General features: G+C 36.9%; 1 protein-coding gene across 1 annotated transcript in view; it reads right to left on the bottom strand.

Moving 5' to 3' along the window:
* The window catches only part of MOCOS (molybdenum cofactor sulfurase), a 205,191-nt gene that overhangs the window by 128,082 nt on the left and 58,116 nt on the right, over positions 1-18,993 (bottom strand). The window contains exon 4 of the mRNA XM_052704240.1: positions 604-1,245. Coding sequence (XP_052560200.1) covers positions 604-1,245 — 642 coding nt within the window. The remainder of the gene's footprint in view (positions 1-603; positions 1,246-18,993) is intronic.

The following is an 18,993-nucleotide window of genomic DNA, read 5'->3' on the forward strand; positions in this document are numbered from 1 at the left end:
TAACATATCATCTTGTATTTCCTTATCTATTTCTGTTTCACCTCCTCTTAGGTGTCCACTATCTTCAGCAGGAGAGCTTCACAGCTTCTCCAGAACCTCAGTCCTAAAATAAGGGAGCTACAAATATTAGTCCTTCATAATTCACCTTATTGTATGTGTTACTCACATAAAGCTTCTACTAAGAGTAAGTGAAATCTATGGCCCTTACTTTCCATTTTCCATTTGGGTCATTATAGTGTGACCAATCATGGCCTCTCTGCTCCAGGTGAAGGCGTTCAAGAACAAATCAGGGTTCTGTTGAGTACCTCACGTAAAATTTAAAAAACACAAGGATTGACTTTTATGTCACTGGATAAACCCATACAGTTTTACCAGTTGTGACAATGTAGATCAAAGAAGGAAGATGGATATTTCAGATAACATCTTTTAGATATGAAAATAAGAAGAAAACAGAGTTGGATGAGAAACGCCTATCTAACTGCATAAAGCAACACAGTTATCAGAGAGGAGTGCATGCTCCAACACTAAGACATTTGTCTAAAGCAAACAGAATAAACAAAAAGCCACAGAAAAAACAAAAAGTTTTGTTAAACAAAGCCTTACCTTTCTGCTATAGACTTCTTTGGGAAGTAAAAGTCTTCTCCTGCAAGGTAGGCAGCGGCAGTTCCACCTCCAAAATAGGTTTTCCTCAAGAGGGGGGCAATCCGGTTGTTTACCAGTAATGCTCCTAAGCCAGTAGGGAATCCAAAGATTTTATAGAATGAGATGGGGATAAAGTCAGCTTGGTGAACTCCCAAGTCTAATGGAGAGCTGCTCACGTATGAGGCTGCATCTAATAGAACAAACCACTTCCCTGGTACTTTGACAGGGCATAATTTTCCAGATTTTATGTCTTGTATCCATGAAAGGGGATATTTGGTACCAGAAAAATTGCTCTGAGCTGGATAAGAGAAAAGATGAGGTGTTGTGCAGTTTTGTTCTTCAGCTGGTAACCAGTCTTTCTCCAATAACATCTTATCCTTTGGTTTTACTGGAACAGATAATACATTCATTGAGGCAGTTATGCCCCTCATGCCCACCACAGATGTGTGGCTATCAGTGAGGTAACAGAATCGACTACTCGGTTGCTCTGTGCCTTCAGGTACCCACGGGAATACTTCTGCTACCAGTTTAAGTGCAGCCGTGCATCCAGATGTGAAAATGACAGTATAATCTTCAGACGTAGTGTGAAAATGTTGTAATATTCTGCAAAATGGAAAAAAAAAAAAAAAAAAAATCAAGTTATTTTCTGTTTTATTACCATATGATATATTCTGTTTTTCCTCAGCAGGAAAATTCTTCTATTCTGACACATGATTTAAATGCAAGTACTCAGATTTCAGCAAACAGCACAATAAACTTCAACAATTTTGCCCACAGGTGAATCTTTCACGTGCTACAGTGAAAGTAGTTGAGTTCTTAAGGATAGAAGCCAGTTTTGCCTAGCTGTGAACAGAGTGGTCCAATCCAGTCCAGTGCCTCAGTGAGATCAGAATCAAGCTTGCATATTATATTGTACACTGATCCTGAGGAGATAGGTCAGTTTTACCTGAAAATTATTAGTGGCATTAGTGCGTGTTTGGTTGGCTTTTTAATAGCTTTATTGGTTAGCTAGTTTACAGATTATTTGGATCTGTCAGAGTATTCTTCATTCAAAAAGCATACAGTTTCCTGTTTATAATCTACTAACAGAAACAGAAGACAGATTTAAAACAGAATTATAAAAAACAGATTTATGCACATAAGGCTATAATCTTTGTTGTCTGCAAAGACAGCCTAAACCAGACGTAACCAATGTCACCCAATGAGCCAGAAGAAAACTCAACCAAGGTGTTTTTTTGAAGCCATACACCATACACTTGCTGATGCCTGGTGAGCACTGAGTTGGCTCTAAACTATCTCCTGTGAACCAGCATCTATTACAGTCTTTGGTATCCAAGCACACTTGTCCATCTATTACAGTCCCCTAGTGTGCAAGATAGACTGACACCAATTCTGTGCAGAGGCTGAGGAACAGCATTAGTTCAGTTGCTTTCCATGCATGATATTCTGATGAACTTTGTCCAAATGAACTTTCATTAAAATTCTATTAATATTAACAGCAAACATTTAGGAGGCTTGAGCAGATGAAGCAGAACAAGTGAAACTGATCCAGAGCATAAATATTACTACTTAGAAGTGTTGCCTGGTTTTCAAGAAAAGCAAGATGTCAGAGGATTTCTCCGTGCACCTCTTCTGCTACTGAGCATTTCTGTGAACAAGCAGCTGCCGCTCTAATCTATGTAATTCTGAGGTACAGCCCTGCACTTGGGTAATCTATACGCTCTGGCCCTCAACGTGCATCATTAAAAGTTTGCATGTTTTATGTAACAGGAGATTCTCTCACAAGATTGAATGTTTAAATACTGCATTTAAATGTAAGTTGTTCAAAAGGTACATGACAAATTCAAGCTAAAATTTCTTTCTCTAAAATTTCTCAGCCAGCCTCTTTGCATCACACAGACTTAGGGGGAGGTGAGACAGAGCTAGGCAGAAAGCCAAACTTTACTTGGGAGTAATAATCTGCAGTCTCCACAGGAATTGTACTGACTTGCCACAGCACTTAATCTGACCAAAAGACACTGTGAAATGACAAGAGCTGGGATGCAGGAATGGTGGACTGGGATTTAATAATGGGATGCTTTTGCCTAACAATGAATATCAGAACCAGTGCGTACTTTCCTTAAACATTTTCACAACTATACAGAACAATAAATATATATATATTTTTTTTTTGGTTCACAAATAATGACAACTCTATATTTAAGTCATAAATGAGAGACAAAGCTCATGCACATCAGTAGTGTTTTAACTACATCCAGTTTGTAATCATTCACATTTAGAGAAGTTGAAAGGTACTGAAATATAACCCACAACATAATATTAATGTGTTTATTTATTCAGTTCAGTACCAGAAAGTAACTTTCACAAAGGAACAATGAGTTACATTTCTAAATGTCTTCAGTAGGAAATAGGCTCTTCTGTGAATCTCTTAAGGTATCTATTTGCATTTGGGGGTCTCTAAAAGTGTCATGTAATTGCTATGACTCCAGCACTGGCAAAAGAAGTAGAATTTTCAAAATCAGATATTTGGCTTGAAGACTTTTAACATTAAAAAAGGAAAATAAATAAATAAAGGAAAAACAACCGAGTCAGAAGCATTCACTTTTTGAGAATGACTTCTGATGTGCAGAGCAGAAGAGCTACGAGCACCTCAGAATGAGTTTTATAAAACAAATGGCACAAACTCCTGAACCAGAGCAGCACTGCTACGATAAAATCAGGATACTTCAGGACAGAAAACTGCAATACCTCTGAATGACTTCTGCAGCACATGGTGCTACATCCTGTCTTTTGACGTTAATATTTGGAAGCACTAGCTATTACACATAGAACTCCTAATGTCTGTCTTCACATAAGACATACCCCATTACAGTGAAATGCAGTTCACCTTTATTACACTCCTGGAAGATTTATAGCCATATATAAGGTAGATGTTGGAAGCAGGACTAAAGAGTTGCAGTGGAAAACTGATAGCTTGATCTACTATAGCTCACAGCTGCAAGCAGTAGTAGTATTTTATATTATTACAAATTTTCATTTCTCAAAGAACTCTGGAAGAAATGACTGTGAGGATAATTGCTTCATTAAGCACATTGATAGAGCTGTGCCATCACACAGAAGATGGCAGCGAGGCTGAGAAGCCTGACTCTGTACCTTGTTTTTAGGCTGGCAATGGAAAGATGAGACATCATGCTCAATCTTTACTGTGCACCAAAGACAAACCTTGCAAATTGCCTTACTGTAACCTGCCCCCTTTCTCCTCCTCCTCCTCATCCAAACTCCTTAGAAGGACACAGATCAAACAAAAAACTGCCTCAGCCATACTGTAGTCTGTGAAGCTAGTGCAAGGAGAGCCCACTCAACACCCAGTACATGCTCATATTCTAAGAATTCTCTTTGCTGGTGTTTAATTGCTTCAAAAAACTGCTGTGACAATTTAGTATATTCATTAACACCACTGAGTCAAAGTGCCAGACTCTTCTAATGTAAAAAATGGCAAAGAAAGTCAATTAATTTTCAACCAACCTTGCTGTCTTGTTTCATAAATTTAGTACGTACCTAATTAGTAACTGGCTTTATATTTAAAGACATATATAATCAAATCAGATATTCAGAGAGAACAACCATCTAACTTAACCTAGCTAATCCAACAGCATGGATTAATTAAAAGAAGCTTGATTAAAATTAGATACCCCAAGCCACTAGTGGCAGCTCTGCAGGGGGCACAGGCTACTGATTCATTCAGCCAACTCATGTACAAAGGATCACTCATGGTCAGCTGAAAGGAATGTCCGCCAAGGCTGCTTGCTGGCCATACTAACCTCAAACAGAACAAATCATGTTATTTCTCACCACTAGCTTTTCTTCTGTGGCTCTCAACAGCAGAGCAGTAGCATTGCTACCAGAAAGGTATGACTGTTCATACTATACCATTACAGCCTCCCAAAATGCAGTTGATTTGTACGCTGGTTTTGTTTGTTTGTTTGTTTTGTTTCTTTTTAGCCATGCTTCTATACTTTAAATACTTCTAAAATTTACCATCTTGCAAACATGTGAGAAACTGAGCAATTTACCTTCCTAGGTTTGAGTTCTTCCATGCTTTAATTCCAGTTGATGATAACATTTCAGCTGGTTGGCAAAACCAAAAGATGACCAAGGAGTTTGTGATTGTCACGATTTATATTTGTATTCACATTTTTATTTATATTGCGGATGAGCATTCATGAATACTGTGAGCACAGTGATTTTCCAGCCAGGAGCTGATCCAACTAAAACAGACCTCTTTTAAAAACTCAGTATTGCTACTGTAATAACAGATTCACATTTGAACACAGTATAATAGTAGTTATCTATTCAACAGTATAAGTTTAATAGCACTTCAAAAAGGCTCCTTTTCAACTGTGCATTTACATATTAAAACTATTTCTTATTATAATTTTTTTCCATTGTCATGCTGCCCAGGGGTACATATCCAGTTTGGGTTTGTATGGAGAAATGTTCAGCTTGAGCCTCAGAACTTTTGCTGCACTGCTTTCTGTTCTACAGACACTCTGAAAAGATTCAAAGTACTACTGTCTAAGAAAAAGCCTTTGTATGAATGGCAATTAGAAAAAATAAAAAAAAATTTAAAAAAAAAGAAAAGACTTCTGAGTCGAAATATCTTATTTTGACTTACAAATCTTTTTCTTTTAATAATATTAGAAGATAACACTTTCCATAACTGTCTTTTCAATCCCTTTCACATAGATGTGTATGTGAGAAGTGTTTCCCAGTTCTCAGCGGCTACACCTACATTTATGAGTAACAACATTTTAACCTTCCTCACTTATTAATTAAGGGTCAGCTCCAGCTATCAAAGAAGTCAATTGAAAAAATCTCATCAACTTCCTTGGGGGATCAGAAATGGATACAGGCGCTAGGACTTGGTGCATGGCACTCAACTTGGAGGCTTAACTTAACATCTAGCAATAATTTTTCTGTACATGCTTTTTCCATGTATATGAAGTAAAAAGGAGGAGAAAATTGTAATTTAACACAGATTCACAAGGATCCCATAAAGAAGAATGCTGCTTAACACTCATCCCAAATTTTCCTTAGCTTCTACCATTGACAAAAGTACAAAGTGTCAGGAGAGCTTTACTAGTTACAGCTATATACGTAAGGGGAATGTTCTAGTTCACCAAATTAAAAAGACAAGCCTTTTGGGTAGAAAATATTCTGTGAAGACAAGGTCTATTCCAATATATCACTGCACTGTATTATACTCTTATTTTCAATTCCCAATCCAAGCACAAAAGGAAACTCAAACCTATGAATAGTTGTAAGAATCAATTGTTTTAAGTAGGACTGTGTCTATCTTCCTCCAGCAAAGCACTAATTTAATGAAAGAATGCCCTTGCAAAGATTAGTTACTGCCTTCCCACCCATTCTTTTTAAATAAATGTTTTCAATGGGAAAAACTGTGCCAACCATCTCTGCTACATGTGCAATTAATCCAGCAGAAATCCATCAAATTCAAGGATTGTCCAATGGATTACTACCTGCATAAGGAGCACTGCAGTAAATAAATAATCCTTTAAAGTTTCTTCTCAATGTTGAAGCTGCTTTTTCTGTTTCAGTTTCTTTTCCTATCCTGACAACACACAAACTTAAGCCTTTCAGAACATATGCTAACTGTGAAATAGGCACACATTGCTCTATCCTCACTCATCACATCCACATAAACTTGTGTTCTGACCATTTTACACAGAAGAAAGAATCACAGATTCTTCCCATTTCTGCTTGCCATGAGAGTGATTAGGATTTCACTCATCTGATTTCATTCATCACACCTCTGCTGATTATGACTCCACTGAATCAGCTTCCTGAACTTATAAAATAAATCATTAGAGGGAACATAATTGATAAGCCTCATTTGTCCTAGGCAGCTGGTGAAAATATACCTTCCTTTTTTTTTTTTTGAAAGCACTTCTTAAGCATTTGTGTTCAGCCACCTGAATTGAAGCATTATAATCCGTTACGTTTGTTCTCCTAGGCTCTGATTGATTCACTGGAGACGCACTGGGGAAATGTCTATTTACTAACAAAGGGTCACAGTTGGTCTCTCCAATTCTGCAAAGTTGTCAGCACAGCAGACTGCCTGGAGTTCGTCTTGCACTACATAGTTAGAAGAAAAGTTGCTCTTTAAAGGCTACAAAATGTCCTTCTGCAAGAAAAGATGCTTTGATGAACAATATTCATGAGAAGCACCCATCCAGACTATGAGGTGTGGACCTTCAAAGTGCACAACCAGAAGACTTCAGCATCATGCTGGGTATACCGACAGAGCAAAATCAGATTTAGGGTGGTATTATGGCACTGCATGTAATCAGAAGAGCAGAACAGGAGGAAGGAATCATGAAAACCATAAAATACGATACCGCAGGCTGACTGCTGGTACAGTTTGTTCTAACACACAAATATTACTCCTCTCCCTGGCAGCAGTCCTATAACTTTCTAGATGTGGCAGAAACCCCTGGGTAACTGTTTCCTTAGAAATCAAATAGTTGTTTTTCTGTAGTAGAGAAAGAAGATCAATAGCTACACAATTTTAAAACCAATTTGTGGATTATTTTTTTTTTTTTAGTAAAATAAGTAAATTATTTTTTTTAGTAAAATAATAATCTGCTTACTCTAGTGCTTGAACAATGGCCAAAGGTTTGTGAACATACTTTTGAATAACAATATTTTCACTAACTAGGATACACATAATTTAAAAATATATACCATAGGCTCTTCGAATGACAATTCATCTGGCATTCAAGTCAACCAGGCAAGAGGTAAATAAAAAAACAACACCAAAAAATGGTATGTTAAGTAACATATGTTAAGATCAAAGGAGATCTAGTCATGAACATCAAACAGCTCAAGAACAAACCATTCCTAACTGTAAATGCACCAAACAGAAAATGACTAATGAATCATTTTTACAGTCAACCCTGTGTTAAAATTCAAATTGCTTTTGCAACAAGTCTTAAGAGCCACTAGGATGAAGCAAATCTGAAGCGATACATAGGAAGATGCACGTCAACTGAGGGACATGGTTTAGTGGGCATAGTGGTGATGGATTGACAGTTGGACTACATGATCTTAGTGGTCTTTAACAATTTTAATCATTCTATGATTCTGTTCTATGATTCTAACTCAGTGCCTCAGTGTTAACTAGTCAGAAGTTACCTCACTGTGTTTTCTTATTCAGAGAAAGCAGAGCTTTAAAGTTGGCTATTTCCCAGCAGCATAGGAAGTATAAATTTGGACAGGTTGTTACAGGAAAAAAGATTAAATAACAAACAAATACACACTTAGGTGATCTGATGGTTTCAGACACTCAGGTCTTTACACTGTGTTTAAACTTGAAAGTAACTTCAGACAAGAAGTACTAGTCTTTAAACTACATACTTCTGTGATCTCTCCAGCTGTTATTTTTGCTTGGTTTGGGGTGTTGGTTTAAGTTGTTTTGTAGCCAGTTAAAAAAAATCTACATTTTTCTTGGAGCATTGCATTATGCACTCCAGACACTCTGACCCAAGTAAATGGCTTCACTTTACTAATGCTACAGAATGGAAGTGTGACTACCAGCAACTGTCCATTAGGCATTTACAAAATGGATTTGCCTTCAAAACCTATAGTTTGATTAATTCTCATGTTCCTTGTTATTTTCAGTTGTAAACTGCAAGTAACTAAACACTGCTTCAAAAGGATAACCCAGCATTTCTCATTCTAGTTAGCAAAGTAAGACAAGACACTTGACAGACATCTTCCCAATACTCAGATCCATCTTTTGTTCCTATACTCTAATTCTGCTCTGAAACAAAGTTTTGATACTAAGCTTGAAAAATATTGATCACAAATGAAGATAGCTGTGTCAGTGATCACACACTTTTAATATTAGCCTGTTCTCTGGGGAAATTGCAAAACACAAGGTGAAAAGAGATGGCCAAAGGCAAAGTGCTCTCATATCAAAAGGATTCGGTTACACAAAATGAGCCTTCAGAAGCGATGAAGCATTTCCACAGACCTCTCTTTAACATGACTTAAGTTTACCATGCTTGTTTACCATCAGCTTGTGCCTTCCATTCCTTGGGTGAAAAGCCACAAAAGCAAAGTCTGCAAGATTCCTGGACACTGCAGATGCTTTTTTTGACATTTGTTTTTCATGTGGTTTGATGCCCTACCTCAGCAGGGCAGCTCTGCTTTTCATTTCTAAAAGCACTGGCGTTTTTTTTATTAAAAAAAAAAACAATAATGTTTAAAAGCTCTTATTAAAATGAAGGGAAGACAGTAATATGGAGAACAAAGCCTTGGTACAAGGGCTCTTGAAAGCTGCAAGACACTCATCCTCTGCTAAAACCAAGGCCCTATCCCATAACTTGTGAGTTTGAAATAGCACAATATCATGACATATTGAAACCATCCTGTTGACTTCAATCCAAGAAGCACTCAGAAGTGAAGGGATTTTCTGCTTATTATTTGTTGAAGAGCCAATCAAAGACTTCTCACTGCACACTGAGCCACATTAATACTTTGGCTTAGACAGCCCCAAGATTTCCCAGAAATATGAATGGATGTTTGCACATATGGGAAACATCATTTCTGCCTGTCAAGTTGCACTTCATTCACTTTAAATCCTGACAACCATGATTCCAATGCTGCTGGCAGTTGAGGGAAAAACTGTTCCTAACTCAATGAATGCAATGAGGAATAAATGACTATTGAGGGATATTCTTGGCTTGCCTTGAAACAGAACCCATTTGCAATCCTGAAAACTCGTTAGGAAACAAGGAACAATAGCATTTTAAGGAGCTCACAAGTGACATTTTTAAAATCATAAAATGAAAACAGCTTAGGGGTAACTTAAAGCACGTTAACACCAGAAAACCTCTGTATAAATGTCATTACTTTACAAATTGAACAGAAAATATTAATCAAATTCAAGAACAAGACACTGCATATGTGAAAGGAAGCTAAGAGAAATATTCTGAAACCTGCTGCACTTTTCTCCTATTGTCTGAGGAATGTTCTCTTCAAATCAAAATGGACAAGGAAATCATAAACTGGAACTAACTAATCCTAGTTTAAGTATTCCATTAGCTAATTCTGATATACGTTAAAACTGCTATTAATTAGAAAGTTCACCCCATAGGATGTATGTTAATTAACCTTTCCTTTTTGCAATTTGTGCTGCTTGGCAGCAGAAAACCTCATGAAATCAAAAGTAACTATAAAGTATACAAACAACTACAATTTCCTGTGCAATCCTTCCACATTGCATCCTCATCTTGTACAGCTGCTAGGCAGAAAGCCTGAGCCAGAAAGGTATCTGACCTGTATTTCTTGTTTCCTCACTATCTAACTCCTCAGAGTTAGATACCTGACCCAGGAGGTCAGGAAATCCAAATGTCAGATGGTCAGCCCAGATACAGCAACAGATATTCTGGAAAACATTCTGGAAAACATTCTGAATAGCAAATTCATCATTGGCACAAACCACTGTAACTTCACTAAAGCCAGTTACCACAGATAAGGAGCAGTACTTATGAACCTTTGTCTGACTTCCCAAGTATGCCACAATGCAAAGTGAAGCCCCATGAAAACTCAGGTCACTGGAGGATGCTCAGGATGAGCAGAGGATTGCTCACATGGGTAGTACATACTGTCATGTACTAGATAACAGCCCCTGCTCATATGAAACAGAATACTTAGCATCTTGTGGAATAACACTTACAGCTCATATCTTCGAAACAGCAATAAAATTGATATTTTAAGCTCAAGAATTTTTAAAGAACAAAAGCAGAAAAGAAACTGGATGGAGAAACCTCATCATGTTTGACTTCTTTGAAGGGCTATTTTACATGGGATGATCAATAGTTGCATAAAACTTGCAAAATTCTTCCTTTTTATTCCAGGTATTAAGGCACTTAAATAAATGCAAAGGAAAGTAATATGTTGCAGCTGACCACTGAATTCAGCATCCCAGCCCTTCAGCATTTTGTATTGACACCTACAAATTTCTCATTAAAAAAGTCAACTCATTCCTCTTTTTTACACAAGATAGAAAAAAAAAGTCTATTTCAGACTTGGATAGCTCTATAATACTGCCCAAGCTCTTGCACAAACTAAAATATTATTACTCCTAGTTTCAAAATTTCTTAAAGTTGTTGTTATTGGAGGGGGTATGGAGAGTTATTCTTGTTATTACTGCAAAATTTGCACTCCACAACAGAATTAGCAGTTGTAACAACACTGATGCAACTCCTACCAGTGTATGCACCTGAAGGGGCGTGTGTTGCTACATATTCACAGCTGAAAAAAACTCTATCCTTGATTAACTTTCAAGGAAAAAAAAAAAACCTCTAGAATTTCTTCAAGCTAAATCAAAAGCCTGGGTACTTTCATGTATTACCTTATACAGTGATTAAACCCTTGTGGGAATAATGTAATTGAGCAAATAAATCTTACTCTAAACATGGATTTAACCTACAACCTTCTTGCATTAGTGAATCTAAGCATTCTACAAATTCATCAAAATTGGAAAGTTTTATTAACTGCTGAAAAATATATTACATCAAAACTAGAAAGGGCAACAACCTCCTTTATGTTACTATGCAACACCACATTACAGTAGGCTCTCTGTTTTGAAAGTGATCTCTCATCATATCAAAAAAGACAGGATGCACGCAGTAAGACTTGCCCAAAGATTCAGAGGTCCTCCAGAGTTCTGGGCTTATGTTCCAGCAGGATCAAGTCTGAATAAAACTCACAAAACAGAAGAGAATTCCAAAATATTTACTTTATCAAAGTTTTTCAGATAAAACCCACTGCCTTGTCTGCTCTGTGTACTTTTAAGCCCTACCTATCATGACTTTGGCACTTTTTCTGAAGATCTGTCACACCTCTGATGCTTTGATATTAGCTTTGGTAACATCTAATATCACAAAGAGCAGAACAGAAAGTGCAGAATATATTTGATGAATATTTATTCAGAGTTCTAAATACATTCATGATATGTATGTCTCTGCCCTTTGTACACTGCTTTCTGCAAACATTTCAGCAAATGTACAGTGAGTTTGAATGATTACAGAACATTCTAGGAAAGTAAATACAGAACTTGCCATTGTACTCTTGAAATCTGATTTTAAGAGTTACATTCTAAAAAGTCAAAGGCAGAAGCTTAATATTCACCCCACATCCCATCAATGGGTTCAAGTGTCAAATTGCAAAGTCTCAAAATGGATTGCTACCAACCGCTCTGTGCAACAAGGATGTCAAAAGAAGTTAACTGGTGAACAACAAAGCACACTGAAGAATAGTTTACTTTTTGTGGGCAATTTCCAGATTAAAATATAGGTAATTGCTAACAAAATAAGTAATTATGGCTTTTGACCAGTTCAGTAGGAATTTATACAGAAATGGACGCAAAAAGGCAGGGATTTCAACAACTTTCCCACAAAAGCTACATTTAAATACCATTTCAATCCCCATGGGATGTGTGAAAGTCCATCATCCCGCAGTACATATTTTTAGCTGTTACGATTTCAGATTTCATTAAGTGTTTCTTCAGTGTGACAGGGCAGTAGGAGATGAGTGCTCTGGTGCCTCATTGCATACTCTTTTATCGTCTGTCTGGACCATCTGGCTGCAGATCAGCACTGCATGCCCCTAAACTAAGGTGGATGCATGAATCGTTAAAATATGCTATCAATGCAAGACTCCTATGAGTATTAACAGGAGGAGACAGAAACAGTAAGCTGCCTGCTATAAAAAGCAAAAGTGCTCTTCCATAATCTACTTTGCTTGAGACCTAATGACAATTAAATGTAGAAGATACTTCATACTGTGGCTCTTTATTGACATTACAGATCTACTGGGCTTTTCTTCATTATTCACCATTTTTATTAAAAACTTTTTGAAAAGGGCAAGAATTGCATACCTATTTTTAAACTTACTGCTTCATTCTTATACAGCAGCTCCCTTTATGACTGCCATTCTCTTACATAACAATATTTCTACAGAACCATAAAAATAAAGGCACTGTAACAGCCTGTTGCACAAAGCCTTCAATAAAATAAATATCTACATTAATCCCAAAATATTAAGCCAAACCTAACTCTGCTGTGATTGGGCTGTCATTTTGTGGGCTTTCACTCATGATGCATAGACATCCAACTAAGCCCAGTGTCCTCTTCTTATGTTTGAGGTGGTGCTGATAGTTACAAGCCTGTTGGCTTCGAATGGCCTTGGCCACATCACATCTGGGTACCCAGCTCATGCTGCCTATTAGAGAGCTGCTCAGCAGGAGTGGGTGAGAACTAGGAATCAGCAATTCACTCACCTGTCTTACAACACTACTTAGCCCACCGCCCCTACAAAAGAACACTACGTTCTGGTTAGAGGTAGGGTCACCCCTGTCTTGTGCCTCCCAGTTTCTCTGTTCCCAAAGAGTCGAGCAGTGTGGGTGTTCATTTTTACATTCCTACTAGCCAAAATCAGAATGGTCCACATTCCAGCAAAGCAGTTCCCTCTGGGTAAACACCAGCAGCAGTGGGATTTCACCAGCAGACAGCCCTGCTCAAGGTGTTCTGCTCCCCGGGGCACTCCCCAGCTAAGCACCTTCTATACATCTCAGTGTGCATTTAGAATCATAGAATCGCAAGGTTGGAAATGACCTACAGAGGAATATGAAAGACATATAGCTCTGTTTGTATTACTGCTAAGGTACAGTTTCACATTTATGCAGGGATGTGCTGCTGCCAATATCCCACCCTTGTACAACGTAAAGAATTTTATACAGCTCTCTGAACGTCTCTCTGAGCGCAGAACACCTGAAATGGCTGATTATAAAGCAGATTCTACTGCAGTGTGTCAGTTTTCCATCTGACAGATGTTGGACAGGTTCCCTAGTTCTCTGCATAGACTACTGATTGATTTGTTTCTTTGCCTGAGACAGCAATGTTACTGCTTCCTCTGCTGCTCTCTCCCCCTCCTCTCTCCCATTTGGCAGCTATTACAGAAAACTCTTGCAGCAGCAGCCATCACTTCAAATCCTGTCTGGTTTTCATTGGAAACAGCAGATGTACCTATAGCACTTCAATGAAGTTAGTAAGGGAGAGTTGACACGAGATACCTGCATTACAAGATCACAGCAGATTTATTGCGTGCCTACACTCAGCTCAGGAGAGTATTTAAGCATGTCTTTTACTCTTTGTGGCCCCACTGTTTTCAATTAGTCTAAAATGACATACATACCTGAATAACTTCTTGAACTGAGACCTCAGACAGTAAGGTCCTGGCACTCATCACTCAGACTCCCAAAATTATTCAGATCTCTTAAACGTTATAACAATTTTGTAAGTGATTAAGCACTCCTGTATTCACTTCTGATTCATATTGATTGTTTTTGTTTGACCACAGGTCAAGTAGCAAAGAGGAAAGTGGACTATTACTGCTATTACTCCTCTTATGCCAGCAGACAGGCAGTCAGGGAGGAAATGTTGAGCTGAATTTCAATGTTTTTGGCATACCTTTTTCTTTCTTTTCTTTGCATGAGCATCCAACTGTGGGCATCTCTAGGAAGCGCAGGTAGGGAGATTATGGAGAAGAACATTATAATCTGGAGTTATAATATTCCTTCAATTTGCGGCTCAGATTTCTTGGAAGATCTCAGTGCCTTTACATTTCTTTAAAAGTAACATACAAGATGAATCTTTATCAAAATAATACACTTACTAATTTCTAATAATAAATAGGACAAGTTCTGAGAAAACTGTGATTGCCCTTATGCTTCAATCTAACATACGACTGAATGTTGATAGATGAGGATGGAGTTTATAAAAACACCACTGTTGAAAAACAGTTTCTCAGAAATCTCACTTCATGTCACCACAGACAGGTGGTTGTTGTTGCTTAATTATTTGCATTCTTGTAACACACAAGAAGCTCAGCTCACCTGCAGCATTCCACATTGAGACACTGTATGCATGCAATATAAACAAAATTATCCAAAGAATTTAGGGATAGCTCTGATCTCCTTCTGAGTCCTAGGAAATATCATATTCTGCAGAATCAGTACAGTTAATAGTAGAGGTTGGAGAAACACTTTACTACAAGGTAAAGTGCATGAACCAAAACAAAAGGAGATCTTGTTTTGCATAGATGTTTCTGTGTACGTGCATACAAAAATAATTTCATCTACACATATAAATAAAGAACATTATTCTAGAATATTTATGAAATTTTACAAGACCTGAAATGCTATGTAAAAGAACAGATAACAGCAAGTGCAGCTTCTTCTACACACTCCTTAAACCAAGTTAATTGCCTGACAATTTAAGAGAAAGATGCCAGTTATAATCCCATGGTATGGCCTGTATCCAGTATGTAAAACTTTAAATGGACACATGAAGATCATTTGCCAGTTTTATTGTCCTTATGGTACTCATAGGGACTAATTACATTGCTATTCTTAGATATTGCTCAGCACTATTACAAAGAAAGATAAAAAAATATACTTCTGCTACAAAGTTGTAATCCTTTACAACAAACAGAAGTACTATTATTTTACTGTGAACGAGAAACTAAAAAGAGGTTTACTTTTAAGTTATAATATCTAGGTGCTAAAACTGATGTTTAGTTATTTTGCACAAATAACAAGTATTTTTACTTAATGTATTGAATAATGACTGAACAAATGGGGAATTCAACAATGTAGGGTTGGTTTTTTTTTCTCTCTCTATGGTCTCTACCCACTGTTTTCAGAATATTCAGTAAGTGATGCTCAAAAACCCAGGTCAGAAAACCACAATGCACTTGCACATATTCTGTTGCTCTTGTATATCCACTGTTATCTACAGCATCAAGGTATGCTGCACTTTGATTCTTTGCCATTCTCAAAACAATACAACCCAGAGACCTTACAGAGGCTAAACTCTTTACCACTGCAACAATGACACTCTTGCCCGTAATCCCACTAAATTTTGTGTCAAATAAGGACAGTCAATATAAGACAAAATTGACACATGTGGGCATTTATTTCTCTCAGGTTTTGCCCCAATGAAACTATTAAAAATGATCATTTCATTTCAACCATTTATTTCCACTAAAAATATATATATTAAAAAAAAAAAAAAAAAAAAAAAGACTGGTTAGAATCCTATTAAGCTTGAACTACAATAAATACAAATGACTTTCTATTACATTCCAAAAACATGCCCGTTCCTATCCGTCCACAAAGGCAAAATTTCCAAAACAGCACATCTTCCTTAACATGCTATCCCTCTGCCTATGGCATGACTTCCAAGTTCCATTCCAGCTATTCCAAATTCTACTGCCAGGAGCAGTTTCCCCCTTCAGCACTTGGACCAACCCACTCCCCCAGGAGTGTCTTCAGACCCGACTGAACCCCAAAGAGGGTTCTGTTTTCAAGGCTCACTGTGGTTTTGTTGCTGAACCCTTATCCATTGTGAAGTTTTGGAGCCTTGATTCCTTCCCACAAACCTTATCACCTTCTCACACATTTTCAAATGGTTCCATTTCTGCTCTAGAAAAAGATGATAGCAAATGTTCTTCAAAGGAACATCCACTTATGGATATTTTGATTACAACATGCCTTTGACATCCAACCTCACCACTCCCCAGAATTTATATTCTTTCAAGCAAGTGAGATGCTGACACTGTTACTTCTCATACTGATTTGTCTTGTCTACTAGATCTATCTTGCTTTCTCAAAGTGCCCACCTGTGGTTGCTGCTTTTAAATTTGGATAATAAACTTTTCTGGAAAGAGATCGCCTTCCCTACATGATACTTAACTCACCACTTACCGCAGGATGCATGATGCAGTTTAGCCACTGCTAGAACACAAACGAGAAAAGAAATATGGTAACTTATACTCTAAATGTTTGAATGCAATCCAAAATGCACATAAAACAGTAAAACTTTGGATGCCTCATTCAGGAGCGTCTCTAATTTCAGGTTCAAGCAACATACCTATAGCATACAATAACAGTTTAACATGTTTAACTGTTGGTTGTTTTTTTTTGTTTGTTTTTCACTTGATAACTGATCATAGTTTAGATTCATTTTAATCGACATTTCTGTTGAAGTGATTCACTCATAAATTAACATGGAAGATGTGTGAAAATGCAGATCTCCCCTCTTTGAATTACTAAATAAAGCCTGCTTCTGTCAGAAGTGGAATCTGTAATGTTTCATGATCAGTGTGATGCTAAAGAAGTTATGTATCAGTACCCAAAAAAGAAAATAAAACCTTTTTATGTGAAGGCTTCCCAGAGACCCATTATATTTATAAATGATGAAATTTAGCTATATCATCTACTCCTTGCTTTCAGTATGAGAAACCAAGGGAGAGGATACTAATGGGCACAGCCAGAAACTATTAAGATAAATTGTTGCAAAAGAATGTAGTATTAATAAAACAGGAGTAACTGACAAAAAAATGAAACAAAATAAACAACAACAATAAAAAAAAACCAAACCCACAAACACCCAAAAGGAAAATGTTCAATAAAAAAGTTTTATTTAGATATTACAGCTTAGTGGTTTTAAGTGATGATTGTTTTCTTATGAAATTACATATTGTATTGCTAAAATAAGGCATCCACAGAGAAAAAAGAAACTTACTAATGATAAATTACTGTAATATAAAAGCAATCAGATTCAAAGAATATAGAATACTCCACTAAAAGATATGTTTTTTTCTGATAAGAAAAAATGCCATCGCAAGAAACATTCTGCAGTACACAAGAAGCATCTCTTCCCAAAAGCATCTGAAATGCTAAGCTATTACTTCTAGATACCAAATTTAATTAAAGTGCAACCACTTCAAGTGCAGTCTAAACTGGATTAATCAATAATGTATCAAACCCAAGCTCAAGATAGTAGGGTCACTGCCACTGGGGATTAGAAGGTAAAACAGTTGAGAAAAAGGGAGCCAGAACATTCACGGTTACTGAATACACAAAGCATCAAACTCCAGAGCTAGGAGAATCCCACAGAAGAACAACTGACACTTTGCTTCTGAGTGAGGAGGTCCAGAACAAGCAACACATATTGTTCACTTCCAAGTCATCTCTAGATTATTGCTCAAACTCTTCTACAATCACAAGGAAAAAACACTTTGATCAAATAACCTACTTTTTAGTTAAGGGCTTTAATCTTACACAATTCTAAACAGGCCCCATGAAGTAGTTACATGTCGTTAATAATCCCAGTTTGCAGACTCAAATTTTATTCAAGTGCATGATAACTATAGATGAAAACCAAATGGGTCCATTCCTCAGATACAGCAAATCAAGAATGACTGGTCTGAAATAATCCCCATTAAAAATAGGTTCTGACATCAGTTGAGGTTTGCTTAAATAAGCAAGAGGCAGAAGGATTCTACGAACATCCGTTCTATGAGGATGATTTGCAAAATAACTTCACAAGCACAGGGTGCCTTCTCAGCTTCAAGAAGGTTTTACTCGAGAAGACACTTTGGCTGTACACACTTTTAAATTTTGATTATATCTTTAATATTTCAATTTAGTTTTAGAAAGTTTTTAAAGTTACAGAAACACCTTAACACTGCAAAACAGCCAGACCATTAGAAGGCTCCCTCTACAGGCTTTGGGAGCTAGATTTGGTATGGGGAATATAAGATCTCACAGAAGAATTCAGCATAGAGAAGCAACACCTTATTCTTCAGCAATTTGGTTGTGTAGCAGATATCAGAGATGCGTACTTATTATAAAAGGCTGTAACAAAAACATGGCATTAATAATATGCTTAGATAGTAACATGTTAAAAGTCAAAAATTATGAAGCTCTATTCTACTGTCTACTGTCATAACCTCCCTGTAATCAGCTCCTCTACTTATCTATGTTTAATTGGTAGTCTTATTCAAAAATGTCAGCAATATGTTTACTTGAAAGGCAGCACATTTGTATAACACTAAATCAACAGCTAATTAATGTAGCAAGTAACCATTGCATTTTCATTATCATCATGAAATCATTCTAAGTGTATTGGTTACAGCAACAGTTAATTTTGTTATAGAGATATATTTTAAAAATATAACCCAAAACCAGAGATACAACTATGTGGCTATTTGTCTCAAATATTCAACAGCCTAATATCATGTTTTTCCACTTGTTCAGGTTGGGCTTTAAGATTTACTCCTGGAATTATCATGAGCATTATCCAGTAAGAGAACAAGACTTGCTGATGGACAACACAGTAACACAGTACCGCAGCATGCTCCTACATAACACAGACAGCCATTTATTTCCCTGAATCAATAACAAAAAGGTTCAAA

Source organism: Tympanuchus pallidicinctus, unplaced genomic scaffold, assembly GCF_026119805.1.
Source record: "Tympanuchus pallidicinctus isolate F22 unplaced genomic scaffold, pur_lepc_1.0 scaffold5, whole genome shotgun sequence".
NCBI lineage: Eukaryota > Metazoa > Chordata > Aves > Galliformes > Phasianidae > Tympanuchus > Tympanuchus pallidicinctus.